At 38.3% G+C, this 21,152-nt stretch overlaps 2 protein-coding genes across 4 annotated transcripts in view; one reads left to right on the top strand and one right to left on the bottom strand.

Moving 5' to 3' along the window:
• The window catches only part of LOC117323235 (girdin-like), a 72,191-nt gene extending 67,997 nt beyond the window's left edge, over positions 1–4,194 (top strand). Inside the window, 1 exon segment of the mRNA XM_033878303.1 lies at positions 377–4,194. Coding sequence (XP_033734194.1) covers positions 377–395 — 19 coding nt within the window. The 3' untranslated portion in view covers positions 396–4,194.
• Positions 4,195–5,410: 1,216 nt separating this feature from the next.
• Positions 5,411–21,139, bottom strand: LOC117323236 (sprT-like domain-containing protein Spartan). Of its 3 annotated transcripts, XM_033878304.1 has the most exons (7): positions 21,074–21,139; positions 20,342–20,581; positions 15,123–15,231; positions 14,443–14,487; positions 13,904–13,978; positions 9,294–9,564; positions 5,411–8,059 (listed from the first exon to the last, which is right to left on the bottom strand). In XM_033878304.1, the coding sequence occupies exons 1-7, from the start codon at positions 21,085–21,087 to the stop codon at positions 6,960–6,962; spliced, it is 1,854 nt and encodes a 617-aa protein (XP_033734195.1). In that variant the 5' UTR covers positions 21,088–21,139; the 3' UTR covers positions 5,411–6,959. The 3 variants fall into 3 exon arrangements, with proteins under 3 accessions (XP_033734195.1, XP_033734196.1, XP_033734197.1); XM_033878305.1 differs by lacking the exons at positions 13,904–13,978; positions 14,443–14,487; positions 15,123–15,231; positions 20,342–20,581; positions 21,074–21,139 and adding an exon at positions 12,383–13,865; XM_033878306.1 differs by lacking the exons at positions 13,904–13,978; positions 14,443–14,487; positions 15,123–15,231; positions 20,342–20,581; positions 21,074–21,139 and adding an exon at positions 12,458–13,864.
• Positions 21,140–21,152: the final 13 nt, after the last annotated feature.

Genomic DNA, 21,152 nt, shown 5'->3' on the forward strand with positions numbered 1-21,152 from the left:
TATATAGTATATGGTGATATACCAGAAATGGAATCTTATCTAACCTGATGATTGAGGATTTCATAAAAATCTGGGATGAATTAATTCATAACAGGGAGGAAGTAAAGTTTCAGTTTGTCACAGTTAAGTGAGATTCCATTTACCCAGTGTTTCTGAAAGCATGACTTTTCCTCTTTCTGCTTTGTATTGTTAAGTATAACATCTGTTTACATATTTGACACTGAAGAACATTTCAGACCTGTCATTTCAATGAAAACAAATCTACATTAACCAGTTCTTGAATTTTTTATCGGTTTTGTCTAAAAAATCTCACAATGGCCAGTTGGTGTACTCTGGTCATCCAGCAACTTACTGATAACATTTTCTCTTTTAACAGGACTAGGGAAGCACGGTGATAGGTGGACAATTTAACCCTATGCATGTGGAACGGTGTAGTTGTCTCCCCTTGCCAGAGACAGAACAGGCTATTTAATATCAGGTGTTCTATTGTATCCGAGACTGAGGCTGACTGTTCGCAAGGAGGCAAATCCAGGGGCATTAAATCTGGAATGTTGAAGAAACTAACCTATTTGTCTTTGACCCATTGACCTTGACCTTCATTGCAATTTGTCCTTGACCTTTATATGAAGTAAAAATGTCATGTCTCCCAGCACCTGTCCACAAGCATGTCGTATGTCACTCAGATTCAATGATATACACTTATTATAAAGTCAAGAAATTGATTGGCAATACAGTATATGCTGGCATTGTTGTACAATGTTGTAAAATCTTGTTAATGCTTATCAAGTTTCTTTTTTGAGATTGAAAGTGTGAACTTGAATCTGATTGGCTGTTGTCTAACCCTTCACTATACCTAATGCTTACCTCCCCTGTATCGTTAACATATTGAGGCGGCAGCACTGTTGATTATTCATGGTTTGTTTCAAACCTTATAATTTATCTTGTATGTTGTTATGGCAGCCATATTGATGATTCATTGATTCTTTCATTGTCATCATGAAAAGCAATACTTTTTAACAGCACCATGTTGTCTGGGCAGCCATTTTGACAGCTAATCTGTATCTTTACAGCACTTGATGTGTATCTTTACAGCACTTGATCTGTATCTTTACAGCACTTGATCTGTATCTTTACAGCACTTGATATTTTATCATGTGATGTCAAAAACAACAAATATCGAAATAAACATGTTGAGATAAACAGTTAACAAATGTAATGGAGTCGCTTGATAAATATTTATATAAAAGCATGCAGGTTCACTTCAAACACCAAATTGTTTACTGACTATGAATTAAACTGTACAAATGTATTTATGTCTTACAATATACAGAACACTTAGACTAATAAAACTGTATCTATATTACAATATACAGAACACATAGACTAACTACTACAGATAGATCACTCGCTCTAAGTTTATGTTGCATGTTTGTTAATTGTGGAATTTATTTTGAAATCTAAACTACACTTTAGCTGTATTTACAGTAAAGGGGTTATTTACAGGACGTCTCCTAGCCCCCAGATTTGCTTTCAAGTGTGGTGACCAGTAAGAATGCATTTAGAAAAATTGTTTGCTTAGAAATGAGATTTTGATGAATTATTTTCTTCATTGAAAAGGCATTATAACTATCTGTTGCTGCCAATCTCTCAGTCCTGGAAGTTTTTAAATTGATGTTGTAACTTAAAAGATGTTTAACTTTAATCCATAAAAGATACATTGCATGCATGTACATTTTTTAATAAGAAACAACTTGATCAAAAGTAAGATTATTCCATTTTTTTTTTTTTTTATTTATTAGCCGACAGAATGGCAGTAAAGCTTTAGTATGACATTTTTATAAGTGCATAATCATTTATTGGGTTAAGTCAATAAGTGTTTCATATTTCTCTGGGAAGAGACTGGTAGAAATATAGCTGAATGTCCCCCACACCAATGAAATAAACACCTTGCCAGTACACTATGTATTTTGTCATGTTACCTTGGTTACCAGACTAATGAGATTTGTATACGGTAACTATGGTTACCCTTGAAATGATGTATTAATTTATAGTACTTTTGTAAATTTATGAAATGAATTGAGAGGATTTTTTTTTCTTTTTTTGCACTTTCCTTACAGCGACCCATATTGTCCGTCCTACAACCAAACATTTAGCCATGTATGTATTTTTTTTATCCTGTCTCCCCTGAACACGAAGAAGTCAGCCTTTACCAGGCCATGTCCAGTAAGTTTGGATATACGTGATGAATTATGTTGTGATAAGAGAGTATTTTGTACAAAGCTAGTTATGTACATTGTATTGTGATTTGTTTACACTAATATCCATTCCATTGTATAGTTTCACCTTCATTACTGCGTCTGTAACAACAAGTAACACAGGGCTCCTAATGTCTGGTTCTCTAACCCGCTACTCTACCCAGAGGATCCACTTCCCCTGCCCCCTGGGACCCATCCATCCCCTACCCCCAGGACCCCTCCTTGCATATTTTGGTAGACTCCCAGGAAATATTTTCTGGCATTAAGTCTTTAGTTAAATAGAAGTTAATTATGATTTTCAGGTTTAAAGTTTAGTCACATAGAATTTCATTGGGATTTCCTGTTCATTTTTTATAAACTACGGAAATTTTGTAATAGATTTTATATCTTCGATGTATATTTTCCAAGGTCTCATCCTATAACCATTACTTCTACAGACTTTTGGTTTTGTTACAGGAAAGTTTCTGATAGTCCAATCACTTATGGTCAGTTTAGACAGGTGTCCTGATAGGCTGATCACTCTTATGGTCAGTTTAGACAGGTTTTACAGTATTCTGATTACTACAGGATCCAAACAGATGCTGTTTAGTCAGTTTAGACAGGTTGACTCGTATTATTATATTTGTAAATTATTAAAACAGCTGATACTGAAATGTGCCTTCCTATAACAGCGGTATACCTGTACTTTGCTCAGTGTCGGACTTACCTGTACCTACAACACTGTATCTGTGATTTTTACTCCAGATTTCAGCTCCTTGACACTACATGTTGGACTTGATGGTGTAACTTTACATGATTAATTTAAGATGATTATAGAAATGATAAAATTAATGTTTTACAAATAGAGCGGTAGTGATTTCAGGTTAGATGATAAATACCACTTGTCTTTGTTTTCTGTATGTTGATGTCTGTAAAAGACTCTAATCTTGGGTTTGTTTGTCCTTGTCAGATAGAGCTCAAGGCTTCTAATTTGTTACCCGGCTCATTTTATTGATCGATATCTTTCATTTTGTACTTCTTTATAAAAAGGTGAATTGAATACCAGATATACGTGTCCAACTCCTTCACTTGTTACATCAGATCATGATACTGACGTCATTCCTCGTAAAGATATCAGACAATTAAAAACTTATGTTATTGCATGGTCCACAGATTAGATGATCCGTCCCTGACATACCTGTCTCCGATACTTCCCCTATTACAACTATCTAAATATCTCATTTTCAGTAAAATTTAGTATTGGGGAGAATAAAAAATGCCTGAGGACTTCCTTGTTCAGTTTTAAAGCAGGCTAATTGAAAGTATTACAAGAATAATTGTTATGCTTTATAAAAGAAATAGCTATTGAATCACTTGAGCTAATTAAACTGTAATAACATGTTTAACAAAATTTTGCTTTGAGAATTAAATCCTATTTAAAGAAATCCCCAAACTTCACACTAATCCAGTTTCACTCTTCACCTTGACACCTAACACCCCCTCACCCACCTTCTAATGAAGATGTCATTTATGTCTAAATTATCATCAAGCATATATATTTAAAGATGTTACACTGTTATATATATTTTTTCAAATTTTATGTGAAGAGCATTTTTACATAAATCCTGCCTTTTTCACATTGAAGATTTTGCTTGTACATGTATATTTTTGTAACATGCTCATCAAACATACAATACATTGTTAACAAGATGCTTGAAATAATGTCAAATCAATGTTAACATGAGGTTTGTGATGCAATGATAAATCATTGTTACAAAAATTCTTAATTACAATGTGAAGTCATTGTTATAAAGAAGCTTGAGACATTAAATCGTGTGAGAAATACTCCACTAACGGTGGATAGTTTCCCAATAGATGGTCATTGTTTTTGCAATAATTTATTACATGAATCACCAGTTAATATAAATTAACTGAATAGAATTAAATGTCATAAAACTGATATAATGTGTTTGTTTTTATTCCTTCGATTGGAGTTTTAAAAGTGTTCATCTGTCAATACAAACTGTAAAGGAATTTTTTTGTTCAAATTTTCTTGGTTTTACAAAACACGAACAGAATAATGCTTTCCTGGGAAATTGTGAAATAAACTTATTTATATACATGTCATGTATATGTAAATTTTACTGACATTAATAAAAGTTTTCATGAGGTGGCACCGCTATAACAACAAGAGGGACAGTTGTGTTTGCTCAGGATGCCAGGTTAATCCCATGGAAGCTTCGGGAGGAAGCTTATCGGCGAAGGGGGTAATGTGATGGTTCATGGATATGGGCATTTCAGCTGCATACTCCAATAGCTAGCTTTTTATACTGTGTGATTGAGTGTTGTGTCTTTGTATCGAAGTTAAACAATATCAAACATGGTCATCTCTTGGATGGGTGACCTTTCTGCTGAGCCCTGGTGACTGTTAGTCTAATCAAATGTCTGTGAACAGCTTGGGTCATTTTGAGGCAGGGTGTCTTTGTAGTCGTTGTTGACTACCTCACTGAACAACATGGGAAACTGGTATCATACCATCCAGAGCAATAAGGGTGAAGTGTCTTGCCCAAGGACCCAACTATGATGACACGGACTGGTCTGTTTCTCAGCTTCCCGAGAAACAGATCTGACGCGGTTAGGGAGCGTCGAACCACACACCTTGGATCTTCACCTAAAGTCAAGTGGTCAGTGCACTTACCGACTGAGTTATCGCAAATGTCAAAGAGAAAGTACGATTACATGTGTTGAAAGCTGAGGATCTACAACAAGATCAATAAGATTAAAATACTGAAACAAACAAACGGCAATAACTTTTGAAAAATAGCTGAATCAAAATGCCATGGGGAAAACACTACAGGTATATACAAGTATTATAATTATAAATCCTTCCAAGTTCCAAAGAGATTTCCCGTTAGTTGTAATATGTAGGAGATTTTGGGACAAAATAAAGGACAATAACTTTTGCAAAAATAGTCTAATTAAATGCTGCTCATATACTGATATACAAGTCCTACCTAGTTTCAAAGGTATAGGATATAGGAGATATCCAGACTACCACAAATTTACAATGCATACCTGGTACTATAACTCTTTAAAATTTTGATGTGCATATAAAAATCAGCAGAAATTTCCATGCAAACAAAATATCTAAAAAGATTTCACAAAATGTAAACATCTTTTCATTGAATAACAGTTTTTATTAAATCAATATAAACAACACAAAGCTATTCAGAAAACATTTATATAGTAGGAGTGTGTGATATCGTCCAAATATAGAGGTCTGTAATTACATACAGTCTCTACTTATTCCTCAAGTTTGTTAGTTTCATGACATCATGCCTATCAATAATCCAATTTTCACTTAAACTGGTTACACCTTGATCTACTTAAATCTTTAAGTTTACTCTTGAATCCAAACTAGAGAGAAACATCACATAGAAGAGGTCATACAAGCTTAACTGTAAAATACTTCTTGACTAGAGCATATTACTTACACTTTGATGTCAACATCAAATTTTGCCAAGGGCTTTTGCCTGATTTTAAATTTGAAAAGTTGATATATGCACATATCAACTCACTTCAAAATATTGCCAGAAATGTACTAAAAATATATAACAAGGTTCCTCGATGTGATAATTAGCACCATAGAAACATTACCTGTAGTAAGAACTGGAAGATATAAGTCACTTAATAAACATCAATTCTATATCACTGATCAAATACTGTTATAACAAAACATCATTTTATATCACTAATCATATACCGGTATAACAAAACATCATTTTATATCACTCTTCGTACCAAAACATCATTTTATATCACTCTTCATACCAAAACATCATTTTATATCACTCTTCATACCAAAACATCATTTTATATCACCCTACGTACCAAAACATCATTTTATATCACTCTTCGTACCAAAACATTTTATATCACTTCGTACCAAAACATCATTTTATATCACCCTACATACCAACACATCAGTTTATATCTCTTCGTACCAAAACAACATTTTATATCACTCTTCGTACCAAAACATCATTTTATATCACCCTACGTACCAACACATCATTTTATATCTCTTCGTACCAAAACAACATTTTATATCACTCTTCCTACCAAAACATCATTTTATATCACCCTACGTACCAACACATCATTTTATATCTCTTCGTACCAAAACAACATTTTATATCACTCTTCGTACCAAAACATCATTTTATATCACCTTACGTACCAACACATCATTTTATATCTCTTCGTACCAACACAACATTTTATATCACTCTTCGTACCAAAACATTTTATATCACTCTTCGTACCAAAACATCATTTTATATCTCTTCGTACCAAAACAACATTTTATATCACTCTTCGTACCAAAACATCATTTTATATCACCCTACGTACCAAAACATCATTTGATATCACTCTTCGTACCAAAACATCATTTTATATGACTCTTCCCTACGAACCAAAACATCATTTTATATCACCCTACGTACCAAAACATCATTTTATATCACTCTTTGTACCAAAACATCATTGTAGATCATTCCTCATACCAAATATAACATCATAACAATCACACGATGAGGTATATCAAATTATGGTAAATTATTCCCCCCTTCCTCACTTTTTAAAAACTTTCTATACTTTGTCAAAGCTTTAGTCACAGTTCTAAATAAAAGATGTAGTAATGAATTGTCTCCCTTTTCCGTGTCATAATGATAGACATAAATCCAAATGATGGTTCATCTCTGCCACAGGCACACTCTTTGTACACACTGGGCAGGCATGGAAGGCAGGAGTGGCTGGGTCAAGGGAGACTACTCTGTCATTACTCTCCTTTTCTGGTGATCTCATTTTACTGAACATACCACTCACAGTATTTTGATTACTGTCTATGACTGGCTTCTGACCATGTGAGTTAGATGGCTTTTTACCTGGATTATTGATCTTTTTACCTGAAACATTTGGCTTTTTAACACTTAAAACTGATAGTTTTTGACTATCTGAATCTGAAACATTTTTGGAATTAATGCATTTTTGTGTTCCAGAATGCAATGATTTACTCTCGACAGCAGGTAAGTCTAAATGACAAGGTGGGGTACTGAACATTTCAATCATACTCTGTTTACTGTCTTGGTCAATTTTACACCGTTTGGCTACACTAGGGTTGATCATGGACTTCGGTTCAAATTCTTGTGTCCTTTTCTTTGGTCTGCTGAGAGCAGGCAAAACTGTTGTACTCGAGGCAGAATTAAACCTCTTAGCCCAAACTTCTCTCAGTTTGGATCTCACATTTTCTTGACCACTGGTCAGTTCACTGCTGGCTCCACCTGGTGGGATATGATATGTAGGTACTGGTTTACACATCTTGGAGTAATCATCCTCATCAGAATCTAAAAATGTCACATGACTAGCCTCCTTCACCTGGTTGTCATGGTACCCAGGTTGTGTGGATGACCTTGACCCTGTTGCTCCAGTATTTACAGACACCTTATTGGAAAGAATACCATTCACCAGAGTTTTAGGTTGCTGTTCACTTGTCACTGTTGAGGTCACCTTAGGTTTATTACCGTTAGCCGTGATTTTCTGATTTCCACTGACCCCTCCTGTTAAAGTTCCCTGGATTTTATCACCATTTCTCGCTGTAGCAGACACCTTATTGTTAGTGACAGACACCTTATTGTTAGTGACAGACACCTTATTATTAGTGACAAACTTTGTATCATTTACAGAGCTATTTTTCCCACCGTCAGAACTCAGAATATTTCCTTTCCCACCAAACAGCCGGATATCCATGTTTCTGTTGATTTCTGAAATGAAACAAAAACAATGAGACATAGATGTGTGGATCAATCACTTACTCTAATATACTTCCTCAGATCATAGAGTTTTAATGTGGAAACCTGGCTTTTCTCACTAATCTAGAGTTTTAATGTGGAAACCTGGCTTTTCTCACCAATCTAGAGTTTTAATGTGGAAACCTGGCTTTTCTCACTAATCTAGAGTTTTAATGTGGAAACCTGGCTTTTCTCACCAATCTAGAGTTTTAATGTGGAAACCTGGCTTTTCTCACCAATCTAGAGTTTTAATGTGGAAACCTGCCTTTTCTCACCAATCTAGAGTTTTAATGTGGAAACCTGGCTTTTCTCACTAATCTAGAGTTTTAATGTATAAACCTGCCTTTTCTCACCAATCTAGAGTTTTTAATGTCGAAACCTGGCTTTTCTCACCAATCTAGAGTTTTAATGTGGAAACCTGCTTTTTCTCACCAATCTAGAGTTTTAATGTGGAAACCTGCCTTTTCTCACCAATCTAGAGTTTTTAATGTCGAAACCTGGCTTTTCTCACCAATCTAGAGTTTTAATGTGGAAACCTGGCTTTTCTCACCAATCTAGAGTTTTAATGTGGAATCCTGGCTTTTCTCACCAATCTAGAGTTTTAATGTGGAAACCTGGATTTTCTCACCAATCTAGAGTTTTTAATGTCGAAACCTGATTTTTTTTCTCACAAATCATGAAAACAATGTGGAATCTTGCTGGCACCAGGCAATAAATAAAAATTTATGTTATATGTCAGATAATACAATGACATCCATACACAAACTACCATATATGGTATTAATTCTGTATCCACAAAAGAAAGACTTATTACATTGGGGTCCACAAATACATTTATTGGAAATGTAACGCATGACAGAAAACAATGAATGATTGTCTGACATTTCCTAAATACCACAGATCTTATAAAGTAGTGATACACTATAAATATCATTTCAGTAAAACATTTTTTCCCACAGATACAATTCATTGTTCTTTTGTTTATATTGCTTCCCACAGTGAAAAATGTATATATATGTATATATATGTAAACATAAATGACACAACAAGACAATTCCGGTTGAATATCGCTAATTAATGTCACCATCAAGTTGAACTATATATATATATATATATATGTAGTAAGTTGTGTACTAGTGTTTTTTGCCTATGAGGAGTAAAACTGTCTCTGACAGACTATACAGATATACAGGAGCTATATACTTACCCTTGCCTTTCTCCCGTTTTTTGTCGTCAGAGCTTTCTGATTTTTCTGACGTTTTCTTTTTCTTTCCATATCCCTCTGGCTCCTTGACTTTCTCAAATATTCCGTTACAGCTATTTTTATGGTCCTTCCACCAGGTGTCTCTCTCTGAAGGTGCGCGGTTCATGGCCCGTTTAACATAACCAAAATATGGCTTTCGTTGTCTACACGGGCCAGTACAACGCCACCAATGCTGTCTGTAGCTCTCCACCTCATCATGAAATGTGTGGTATACCTAGAAACATAAAATCACATTAACTACGATCACACAGAAAGCTAACAACAATTATTTTCAGCAACACTGCCATTTCTATATGAAATAAGCTGACTTATTGAAAGCTACATTCTCATCACATTTGCATCCTTTTTATAAGTTTTATCTTGCCAAAAGTTCAATCATGGGGTCATGCATCAAGCTGACCTCAAAGGCAAATTTAAATAATTTATTTGATTGAGCCTTTAATGAACTTGATGTTAATAAATCTACTGAGGTAGAGTTTGATCTTAATAAATCTACTGAGGTAGAGTTTGATCTTAATAAATCTACTAAGGTAGAGCTTGATCTTAATAAATCTACTGAGGTAGAGCTTGATCTTAATAAATCTACTGAGGTACAGCTTGATCTTAATAAATCTACTGAGGTAGAGCTTGATCTTAATAAATCTACTGAGGTAGAGCTTGATCTTAATAAATCTACTGAGGTAGAGCTTGATCTTAATAAATCTACTGAGGTAGAGCTTGATCTTAATAAATCTACGTGGTAGAGCTTGATCTTAATAAATCTACTGAGGTAGAGCTTGATCTTAATAAATCTACGTGGTAGAGCTTGATCTTAATAAATCTACGTGGTAGAGCTTGATCTTAATAAATCTACTGAGGTAGAGTTTGATGTTAATAAATCTACTGAGGTACAGCTTGATCTTAATAAATCTACTGAGGTAAAGTTTGATCTTAATAAATCTACTGAGGTAGAGTTTGATCTTAATAAATCTACTGAGGTAGAGCTTGATCTTAATAAATCTACTGAGGTAGAGCTTGATCTTAATAAATCTACTGAGGTAGAGCTTGATCTTAATAAATCTACTGAGGTAGAGCTTGATCTTAATAAATCTACTAAGGTAGAGCTTGATCTTAATAAATCTACGTGGTAGAGCTTGATCTTAATAAATCTACTGAGGTAGAGCTTGATCTTAATAAATCTACTAAGGTAGAGCTTGATCTTAATAAATCTACTAAGGTAGAGCTTGATCTTAATAAATCTACTGAGGTACAGCTTTATCTTAATAAATCTACTGAGGTACAGCTTTATCTTAATAAATCTACTAAGGTAGAGCTTGATCTTAACAAGAGGCCCATGGGCCTTAACGGTCACCTGATTTTTGAAATATTTCAGTAAATTTGAATGAAAGAATGAATTTCAAAACAAATAAAACAAATGATAGTCAAAAATGTGATTTCCCTATAACTATAGTAAAGTTTATCCCCTCCCATGGGGCAAACGCGAGACCCCAGGGCTAGGAAATTCACAATTATGGTAAAGCACCTTAAGACCCTTCAATCTGTGAAGAGTATTTAATTCTACCTTATTTGGGTTGTAAGAAGAAGATTTTTGAAATTTCAGTTAATTTGACCCTTTTTGGCCCTGCCCATCAGCCCCTGGGACCCAGGGCCAACATGTACATACCATCAAACTGTCATCCTATGCTGATAATTTGAACAAAGTTAGAATAAATTCCAATAGAAATCCAACAAATAATAGTCAAAAATGTGATTTCCCTATATAAACTATAGTAAAGTTTACCCCCTACCCAGGGGCAAACGTGAGACCCCAGGGTCATGAAATTCACAATTTTGGTAAAGCACCATAAGACCCCTTCATCTATGAAGAGTATTTGATTCTAACATATCTGAGAGTAGAGAAGAAGATTTTTGAAATTTCAGTCAATTTGACCCTTTTTGGCCCCGCTCCTTCAGCCCCTGGGGGTCAACCAGGGCCAACATGTACATAACATCAAACTGTAATCCCATGCTGATAATTTGAACCAAGTTAGAATAAATTCCAATAGAAATCCAACAAATAATAGTCAAAAATGTGATTTCCCTATATAAACTATAGTAAAGTTTACCCCCTACCCAGGGGCAAACGTGAGACCCCAGGGTCATGAAATTCACAATTTTGGTAAAGCACCTTAAGAGCCTTCCATCTATGAAGAGTATTTGATTCTAATATATCTGAGAGTAGAGAAAAAGATTTTTGAAATTTCAGTCAATTTGACCTTTTTGGCCCCGCCCACCAGCCCCTGGGGGTCAACCAGGGCCAACATGTACATACCATCAAACTGTCATCCCATGCTGATAATTAGAACCAAGTTAGAATGAATTCCAATACAAATCCAACAAACAATAGTCAAAAATGTGATTTCCCTATATAAACTTTAGTAAAGTTTACCCCCTCCCCAGGGGCAAACGTGAGACCCCAGGGTCATGAAATTCACAATTTTGGTAAAGCACCTTAAGACCCTTCCATCTATGAAAAGTATTTGATTCTACCATATCTGAGAGTAGAGAAGAAGATTTTTGAAATTTTAGTCAATTTGACCCTTTTTGGCCCCGCCCCTCAGGCCCCTGGGGGGTGGGGACCATATAATTCACAATTTTGGTTCACCTTCAGCCATGGAAGCTTCCTGTAAAATTTCATTGAATTTAGTTCAGCAGTTTTTAAGAAGAAGTTGAAAATGTAAATTGTTTACGACGCACGACGGAAGACGCACGACAGACGAAGCACGACGCACGACAAAAGGCGATTGCAATAGGTCAACTGAGACTTCGTCTCAGGTGACCTAATAAATCTACTGAGGTAGAGCTTGATCTTAATAAATCTACTGAGGTAGAGCTTGATCTTAATAAATCTACTGAGATAGAGCTTGATCTTAATAAATCTACTGAGGTAGAGCTTGATCTTAATAAATCTACTAAGGTAGAGCTTGATCTTAATAAATCTACTATCCGGTACATGTGACTGTAGAACTCTGGTCCGTGTCTGGTATACTTACCGAGATATTGGCTCCAGTTTCCATGTTTATCCGGTACATGTGACTAGAACTCTGGTCCGTGTCTGGTATACTTACCGAGATATTGGCTCCAGTTTCCTTGTTTATCCGGTACATGTGACTAGAACTCTGGTCCGTGTCCGGTATACTTACCGAGATATTGGCTCCAGTTTCCTTGTTTATCCGGTACATGTGACTGTAGAACTCTGGTCCGTGTCTGGTATACTTACCGAGATATTGGCTCCAGTTTCCATGTTTATCCGGTACATGTGACTAGAACTCTGGTCCGTGTCTGGTATACTTACCGAGATATTGGCTCCAGTTTCCTTGTTTATCCGGTACATGTGACTAGAACTCTGGTCCGTGTCCGGTATACTTACCGAGATATTGGCTCCAGTTTCCTTGTTTATCCGGTACATGTGACTGTAGAACTCTGGTCCGTGTCTGGTATACTTACCGAGATATTGGCTCCAGTTTCCATGTTTATCCGGTACATGTGACTAGAACTCTGGTCCGTGTCTGGTATACTTACCGAGATATTGGCTCCAGTTTCCTTGTTTATCCGGTACATGTGACTAGAACTCTGGTCCGTGTCCGGTATACTTACCGAGATATTGGCTCCAGTTCCTTGTTTATCCGGTACATGTGACTGTAGAACTCTGGTCCGTGTCTGGTATACTTACCGAGATATTGGCTCCAGTTTCCATGTTTATCCGGTACATGTGACTAGAACTCTGGTCCGTGTCTGGTATACTTACCGAGATATTGGCTCCAGTTTCCATGTTTATCCGGTACATGTGACTGTAGAACTCTGGTCCGTGTCTGGTATACTTACCGAGATATTGGCTCCAGTTTCCATGTTTATCCGGTACATGTGACTAGAACTCTGGTCCGTGTCTGGTATACTTACCGAGATATTGGCTCCAGTTTCCATGTTTATCCGGTACATGTGACTAGAACTCTGGTCCGTGTCTGGTATACTTACCGAGATATTGGCTCCAGTTTCCATGTTTATCCGGTACATGTGACTGTAGAACTCTGGTCCGTGTCTGGTATACTTACCGAGATATTGGCTCCAGTTTCCATGTTTATCTGGTACATGTGACTGTAGAACTCTGGTCTGTGTCTGGTATACTTACCGAGATATTGGCTCCAGTTTCCTTGTTTATCTGGTACATGTGACTGTAGAACTCTGGTCCGTGTCTGGTATACTTACCGAGATATTGGCTCCAGTTTCCTTGTTTATCCGGTACATGTGACTGTAGAACTCTGGTCCGTGTCTGGTATACTTACCAAGATATTGGCTCCAGTTTCCTTGTTTATCCGGTACATGTGACTGTAGAACTCTGGTCCATGTCTGGTATACTTACCGAGATATTGGCTCCAGTTTCCTTGTTTATCTGGTACATGTGACTGTAGAACTCTGGTCCGTGTCTGGTATACTTACCGAGATATTGGCTCCAGTTTCCTTGTTTATCCGGGACATGTGACTGTAGAACTCTGGTCCGTGTCTGGTATACTTACCGAGATATTGGCTCCAGTTTCCTTGTTTATCCGGTACATGTGACTGTGGAACTCTGGTCCGTGTCCATCATGGTCCTAAACATTTTGTGAAATTAATGAAAAAATGTATCTGACACGTCCATCATTAAGGTACATAATTCACATGTACAATATTTATCACAATTTTCAATTATTTTTAAAATTTATTTTTAAAGCAATCATACCTTCAAAATAATACACTTAATATACGATTATCAAACAATACATGTTACCTTGAAATTAAAATTCTATAAAAAATTTAATTTCTATATGGCTATGGCTCAGTCACAAGAAAAATATATATAATGTATATTGATTAATGAACTGTTACAGTCAATCGTATGTTACCATAATGACCCTGGGAAAAATTAACCTTGACCTCTTCACGAAGAATAAAACCATTCAGATCTTAAAACATTTAGCTGTACAGGACGCTATTGAATTTCTTGTTACAAATGTAATTCATTTGAGTTTTAATTTTGAATATTTAACTACTGGACGGGTTAATAACCCTAACATACCTTGTTATTGTCGGTCACGAACAGGTAAGCGTGGATCATCTCATGCTGTAAAACATCACAACATATATAATCATATCCCCAATCATAGATAAAAAATATTACAAATTATACCTGGGTATACACTCTATCACCATAACTGCTGTATGGTATATTAAGTGACTTCTTTTAAAGTTGATACAAAAATTCACGAACCATACGAATGTCTGTATTGACAGAGCACAAAGGTACATTAGTGGATGGATCTATACTGGAATAATATTAAAATCAAAATTAATGATATCAACCAAAGGGGATTCCCCAGGGATTCTATGATGGAATTCAAGGATTTCTGACTCTATATCGCCTGATCATTATCAGATGAAAAGAATTTTCCTTTTTCAATCTGAGATATGTTACAATAAAATATCTAACTTTGTACAGTATTTACATCTGCTTTAACATTTGGTAGTATAAGACCTAGCTATCATTGAATTACAGGTGAAAAACAAAGACTCTAAAACTGCTGACTCATGATCTTACAACCTTACAAAAATATCAGAACCGTTGTTTATTGAAAATGTCCTCAAATTTAAAACAATTTCCATTGTACTGGTCATCTTTCTGGAAGGGGAGGTAATTCAGTAGAATTATCAATTTTCAAACTTCTGTGAACCTCTCAAGAATGTGAATTGATATCTTACCAAAAGAGTTTCAACCAAGTCCTTTCTTGGTCGAAGTTTAAGTAAAGGCACACTCAGTCGTACTGAACATAGACCTCCGCGCCCTTCATAACAACACAGACCAGCACATCTGTGGGGTAAATATAAAAATAATAAACAAATCACACCGACATAGTCCTCCACGCCCTTCATAACAGCACAGACCAGCACATCTGTCAGGTAAATATAAAGATACTAAACAAATCACATTGACAAACACGTGTGGTGTTCAACATGGACTGACTGTAGACTACCCAGTCTGCCTTAGATGTGGAGTCCATGTCTGTTCCAGGATGATTTCTGGCCCTGAGAATGTATACCAGGATGAATGTATCATGTATCACTAGAGGGGTATACAGACCACCCCCACACATCAACTAAAGTCTCACTAGAGGGGTATACAGACCACCCCCACACATCAAGTCTCACTAGAGGGGTATACAGACCACCCCCACACATCAACTAAAGTCTCACTAGAGTGGTACACAGACCACCCCCACACATCAAGTCTCACTAGAGGGGTATACAGACCACCCCCACACATCAAGTCTCACTAGGGGGGTATACAGACCACCCCCACACATCAAGTCTCACTAGAGGGGTATACAGATCTAGACCACCCCCACACATCATGTCTCACTAGAGGGGTATACATACCATCCCCACACATCAAGTCTCACTAGAGGGGTATACAGACCACCCCCACACATCAACTAAAGTCTAACTAGAGGGGTACACAGACCACCCCCACACATCAACTAAAGTCTCACTAGAGGGGTATACAGACCACCCCCACACATCAAGTCTCACTAGAGGGGTATACACACCACCCCCACACATCAAGTCTCACTAGAGGGGTATACAGACCACCCCCACACATCAAGTCTCACTAGAGGGGTATACAGACCACCCCCACACATCAAGTCTCACTAGAGGGGTATACAGACCACCCCCACACATCAACTAAAGTCTCACTAGAGGGGTATACAGACCACCCCCACACATCAACTAAAGTCTCACTAGAGGGGTAAACAGACCACCCCCACACATCAAGTCTCACTAGAGGGGTATACAGACCACCCCCACACATCAAGTCTCACTAGAGGGGTAAACAGACCACCCCCACACATCAAGTCTCACTAGAGGGGTTTACAGACCACCCCCACACATCAACTAAAGTCTCACAAGAGGGGTAGACAGACCACCCCCACACATCAACTAAAGTCTCATTAGAGGGGTATACAGACCACCCCCACACATCAACTAAAGTCTCACTAGAGGGGTATACAGACCACCCTCACACATCAAGTCTCACTAGAGGGTATACCGACCAACCCCACACATCAAGTCTCACTAGAGGGGTATACAGACCACCCCCACACATCAACTAAAGTCTCACTAGAGGGGTATACAGACCACCCCCACACATCAAGTCTCACTAGAGGGGTATACAGACCACCCCCACACATCAACTAAAGTCTCACTAGAGGGGTATACAGACCACCCCCACACATCAACTAAAGTCTAACTAGAGGGGCATACAGGCCACCCCCACACATCAGCTAAAGTCTCACTAGAGGGGTATACAGACCACCCCCACACATCAAGTCTCACTAGAGGGGTATACAGACCACCCCCACACATCAACTAAAGTCTCACTAGAGGGGTATACAGACCACCCCCACACATCAACTAAAGTCTCACTAGAGGGGTATACAGACCACCCCCACACATCAAGTCTCACTAGAGGGTATACAGACCACCCCCACACATCATGTCTCACTAGAGGGGTATACATACCATCCCCACACATCAAGTCTCACTAGAGGGGTATACAGACCACCCCCACACATCAACTAAAGTCTAACTAGAGGGGTACACAGACCACCCCCACACATCAACTAAAGTCTCACTAGAGGGGTATACAGACCACCCCCACACATCAAGTCTCACTAGAGGGGTATACACACCACCCCCACACATCAAGTCTCACTAGAGGGGTATACACACCACCCCCACACATCAAGTCTCACTAGAGGGGTATACACACCACCCCCACACATCAAGTCTCACTAGAGGGGTATACAGACCACCCCCACACATCAACTAAAGTCTCACTAGAGGGGTATACAGACCACCCCCACACATCAACTAAAGTCTCACTAGAGGGGTAAACAGACCACCCCCACACATCAAGTCTCACTAGAGGGGTATACAGACCACCCCCACACATCAAGTCTCACTAGAGAGGTAAACAGACCACCCCCACACATCAAGTCTCACTAGAGGGGTATACAGACCACCCCCACACATCAACTAAAGTCTCACTAGAGGGGTATACAGACCACCCCCACACATCAACTAAAGTCTCACAAGAGGGGTAGACAGACCACCCCCACACATCAACTAAAGTCTAACTAGAGGGGTATACAGACCACCCCCACACATCAAGTCTCACTAGAGGGGTATACAGACCACCCCCACACATCAAGTCTCACTAGAGGGGTATACAGACCACCCCCACACATCAAGTCTCACTAGAGGGGTATACAGACCACCCCCACACATCAACTAAAGTCTCACAAGAGGGGTAGACAGACCACCCCCACACATCATGTCTCACTAGAGGGTATACCGACCAACCCCACACATCAAGTCTCACTAGAGGGGTATACAGACCACCCCCACACATCAACTAAAGTCTCACTAGAGGGGTATACAGACCAACCCCACACATCAAGTCTCACTAGAGGGGTATACAGACCACCCCCACACATCAACTAAAGTCTCATTAGAGGGGTATACAGACCACCCCCACACATCAACTAAAGTCTCACTAGAGGGTATACCGACCAACCCCACACATCAAGTCTCACTAGAGGGGTAGACAGACCACCCCCACACATCAACTAAAGTCTCATTAGAGGGGTATACAGACCACCCCCACACATCAACTAAAGTCTCACTAGAGGGGTATACAGACCACCCCCACACATCAAGTCTCACTAGAGGGTATACCGACCAACCCCACACATCAAGTCTCACTACAGGGGTATACAGACCACCCCACACATCAACTAAAGTCTCACTAGAGGGGTATACAGACCACCCCCACACATCAAGTCTCACTAGAGGGGTATACAGATCACCCCCACACATCAACTAAAGTCTCACTAGAGGGGTATACAGACCACCCCCACACATCAACTAAAGTCTAACTAGAGGGGCATACAGGCCACCCCCACACATCAGCTAAAGTCTCACTAGAGGGGTATACAGACCACCCCCACACATCAAGTCTCACTAGAGGGGTATACAGACCACCCCCACACATCAACTAAAGTCTCACTAGAGGGGTATACAGACCACCCCCACACATCAACTAAAGTCTCACTAGAGGGGTATACAGACCACCCCCACACATCAAGTCTCACTAGAGGGGTATACAGACCACCCCACACATCAACTAAAGTCTCACTAGAGGGGTATACAGACCACCCCCACACATCAACTAAAGTCTCACTAGAGGGGTATACAGACCACCCCCACACATCAAGTCTCACTAGAGGGGTATACACACCACCCCCACACATCAAGTCTCACTAGAGGGGTATACACACCACCCCCACACATCAACTAAAGTCTCACTAGAGGGGTATACACACCACCCCCACACATCAAGTCTCACTAGAGGGGTATACAGACCACCCCCACACATCAAGTCTCACTAGAGGGGTATACAGACCACCCCCACACATCAAGTCTCACTAGAGGGGTATACAGACCACCCCCACACATCAAGTCTCACTAGAGGGGTATACAGACCACCCCCACACATCAACTAAAGTCTCACTAGAGTGGTATACAGACCACCCCCACACATCAAGTCTCACTAGAGGGGTATACAGACCACCCCCACACATCAAGTCTCACTAGAGGGGTATACAAAGGGGTGTAGTCTCCCATAGCAGCACAGACCTGCACAACTTCGGTCATATTTCATACCAAAATTAATTAATAATCATTTTCACAGACATCAATATGTCCATATAAGATAATACCACACATGTGGATTTATTTCATGTAAGTATTGAATCATAATACAAATGTACAAATTCATAAAATGTTCATCATTACAAGAATTACACACAATTATATGTCTTCCCTGCTTTGTCAGTATTGTAAATTTTAACCGTATTCCAATATTTACTAAAACTTCAGTATTTAAAAAAAAAATCTCAACAAGTCTGTATCATTCACCTGCTACATGTACGTACTATACCATGTAAAGCAGGTTTATAGTTGACCTATGTCATTGATATGGATGCTTAGTGGAATACCTTTTCATTTTTATATGACTGTAAGCTATGTGTATTGATTTCAACAATGTTTTAGGTATGAATCTCAGCAGGTCTCTGGGCTCTTGGTTATTGAGAAGAATTTGTTTAATGATTTTAGTTTACTTGATGCCATTGACCTTGTATGTAGTTCAAGGTCATACTTTGAACAAACATAGTCAGCCATACATACATCCCTGGCAGCATGCTACAGGCCCAATATCAGGTCTCTTGGCCTCTTGGTTAAAGTTGTTTAAAGATTTTAGTACATTTGCCTCTATGACCTAAATATAGATCAAAGTTATTCCTTTTAACACCAAACGTTGTAGCCCATCATTCCAGCTTTCTACAAGACTATAATTTTTTATGGGCCACTTGGTAATTGAAAAGTTTTCTAAACTATGCATATATTTAAATTAAACCCCTGTGACCTTGAATGTAGGCCAAGTTCACTCATTTGAACAAATTTGGTACAAAGGTAGCACTTCACCAAGGCATATGCTACAGTGACAGATCCAATATCAGTTGTCTTGGCCTCTTTGATATTGAGAAGTTGTATTTATATTTTAGCAAATTTGACTCTGTAATCTTGAGTGTCAAGAAAGGGAAAAAAACTAGTGCTTCACTCAAGCATGCTACAAGCCCAATATCGGGTCTCTGTGATGGGCTTCTTTGATATATATTCAGAGGAAGTTGTTTTTAAGATTTTAGAATATTTGTCTCTTGTGACAATGAAAGTAGGTCAAGGATATTCATTTGAACAAACTTAATGGTAGCCCTAAAATAATGCAAGCAGACAAGACAAAAACTACATTATATTAAAGGAAAGTTAGTTCTGAATCATTGAGTATAGTCATGACATACAATGTCATTCTAGGGCTCCAACGAACTTCGATTCCAGCCAACCTTCCCCAAAAGAACTGATCATTGAACTGAAGAAATAGGGCTCTGATGTCCGGAATAGGATCCAAGTATTCCCAGCTGGGGTCGACAGGGGAAAGTTTGGAGTGGTCAACTGGGGTTGTTATCGCCACTGCTGGAGACTCCTCATCAAGATCATTCTGAAGTTGTAGTGCTAAGGCAAAGTCTTCATCAGTGTCCATACTAAATAAGATAACAAAATATAGAAAATCTTATCAGAGAACTTTATAAAAATATGTATAGAATCTACTACGTTTACAGATGTTTACTGTACAGTATATGTCTCTGATCATGATCTAATATTAAATAATTGTATGGATAAAACAGGCACACAGAGACAAAGTTTTACAATTAACTACAATTGGAAGTTTTACTTGTATTTCATCTTCGAAAACATAATTTCCTGCAGACCTGCTCATGCATCAGCTAGAACTTCGCCTCAATGTCCGACCCATCTCATACGTAACATGATCATATCACATTTGTAACTATATACAAGTTATAGGCCTGGGCCTATATGCAGTGCAGGGGTACTTGCTAGGCCTGGTGTGTCTTATATAATTTGTCGGAATCGGACACAGAAACATTGTCGGCACACAAACAGGATACACACATCACTTGATAGATGACAGTTTGCCTTTATTATGTATACCGATGACAGGTAAAGCAACTCACCTGCAAACCCACATCTCACTTCCAACAGAAAGCAAATTAAACAATTCAATTTTAGTGGTAAAATTCGAGAAGTTCCAAA

The sequence above is a fragment of the Pecten maximus genome, chromosome 3, assembly GCF_902652985.1.
Source record: "Pecten maximus chromosome 3, xPecMax1.1, whole genome shotgun sequence".
Lineage (NCBI taxonomy): Eukaryota > Metazoa > Mollusca > Bivalvia > Pectinida > Pectinidae > Pecten > Pecten maximus.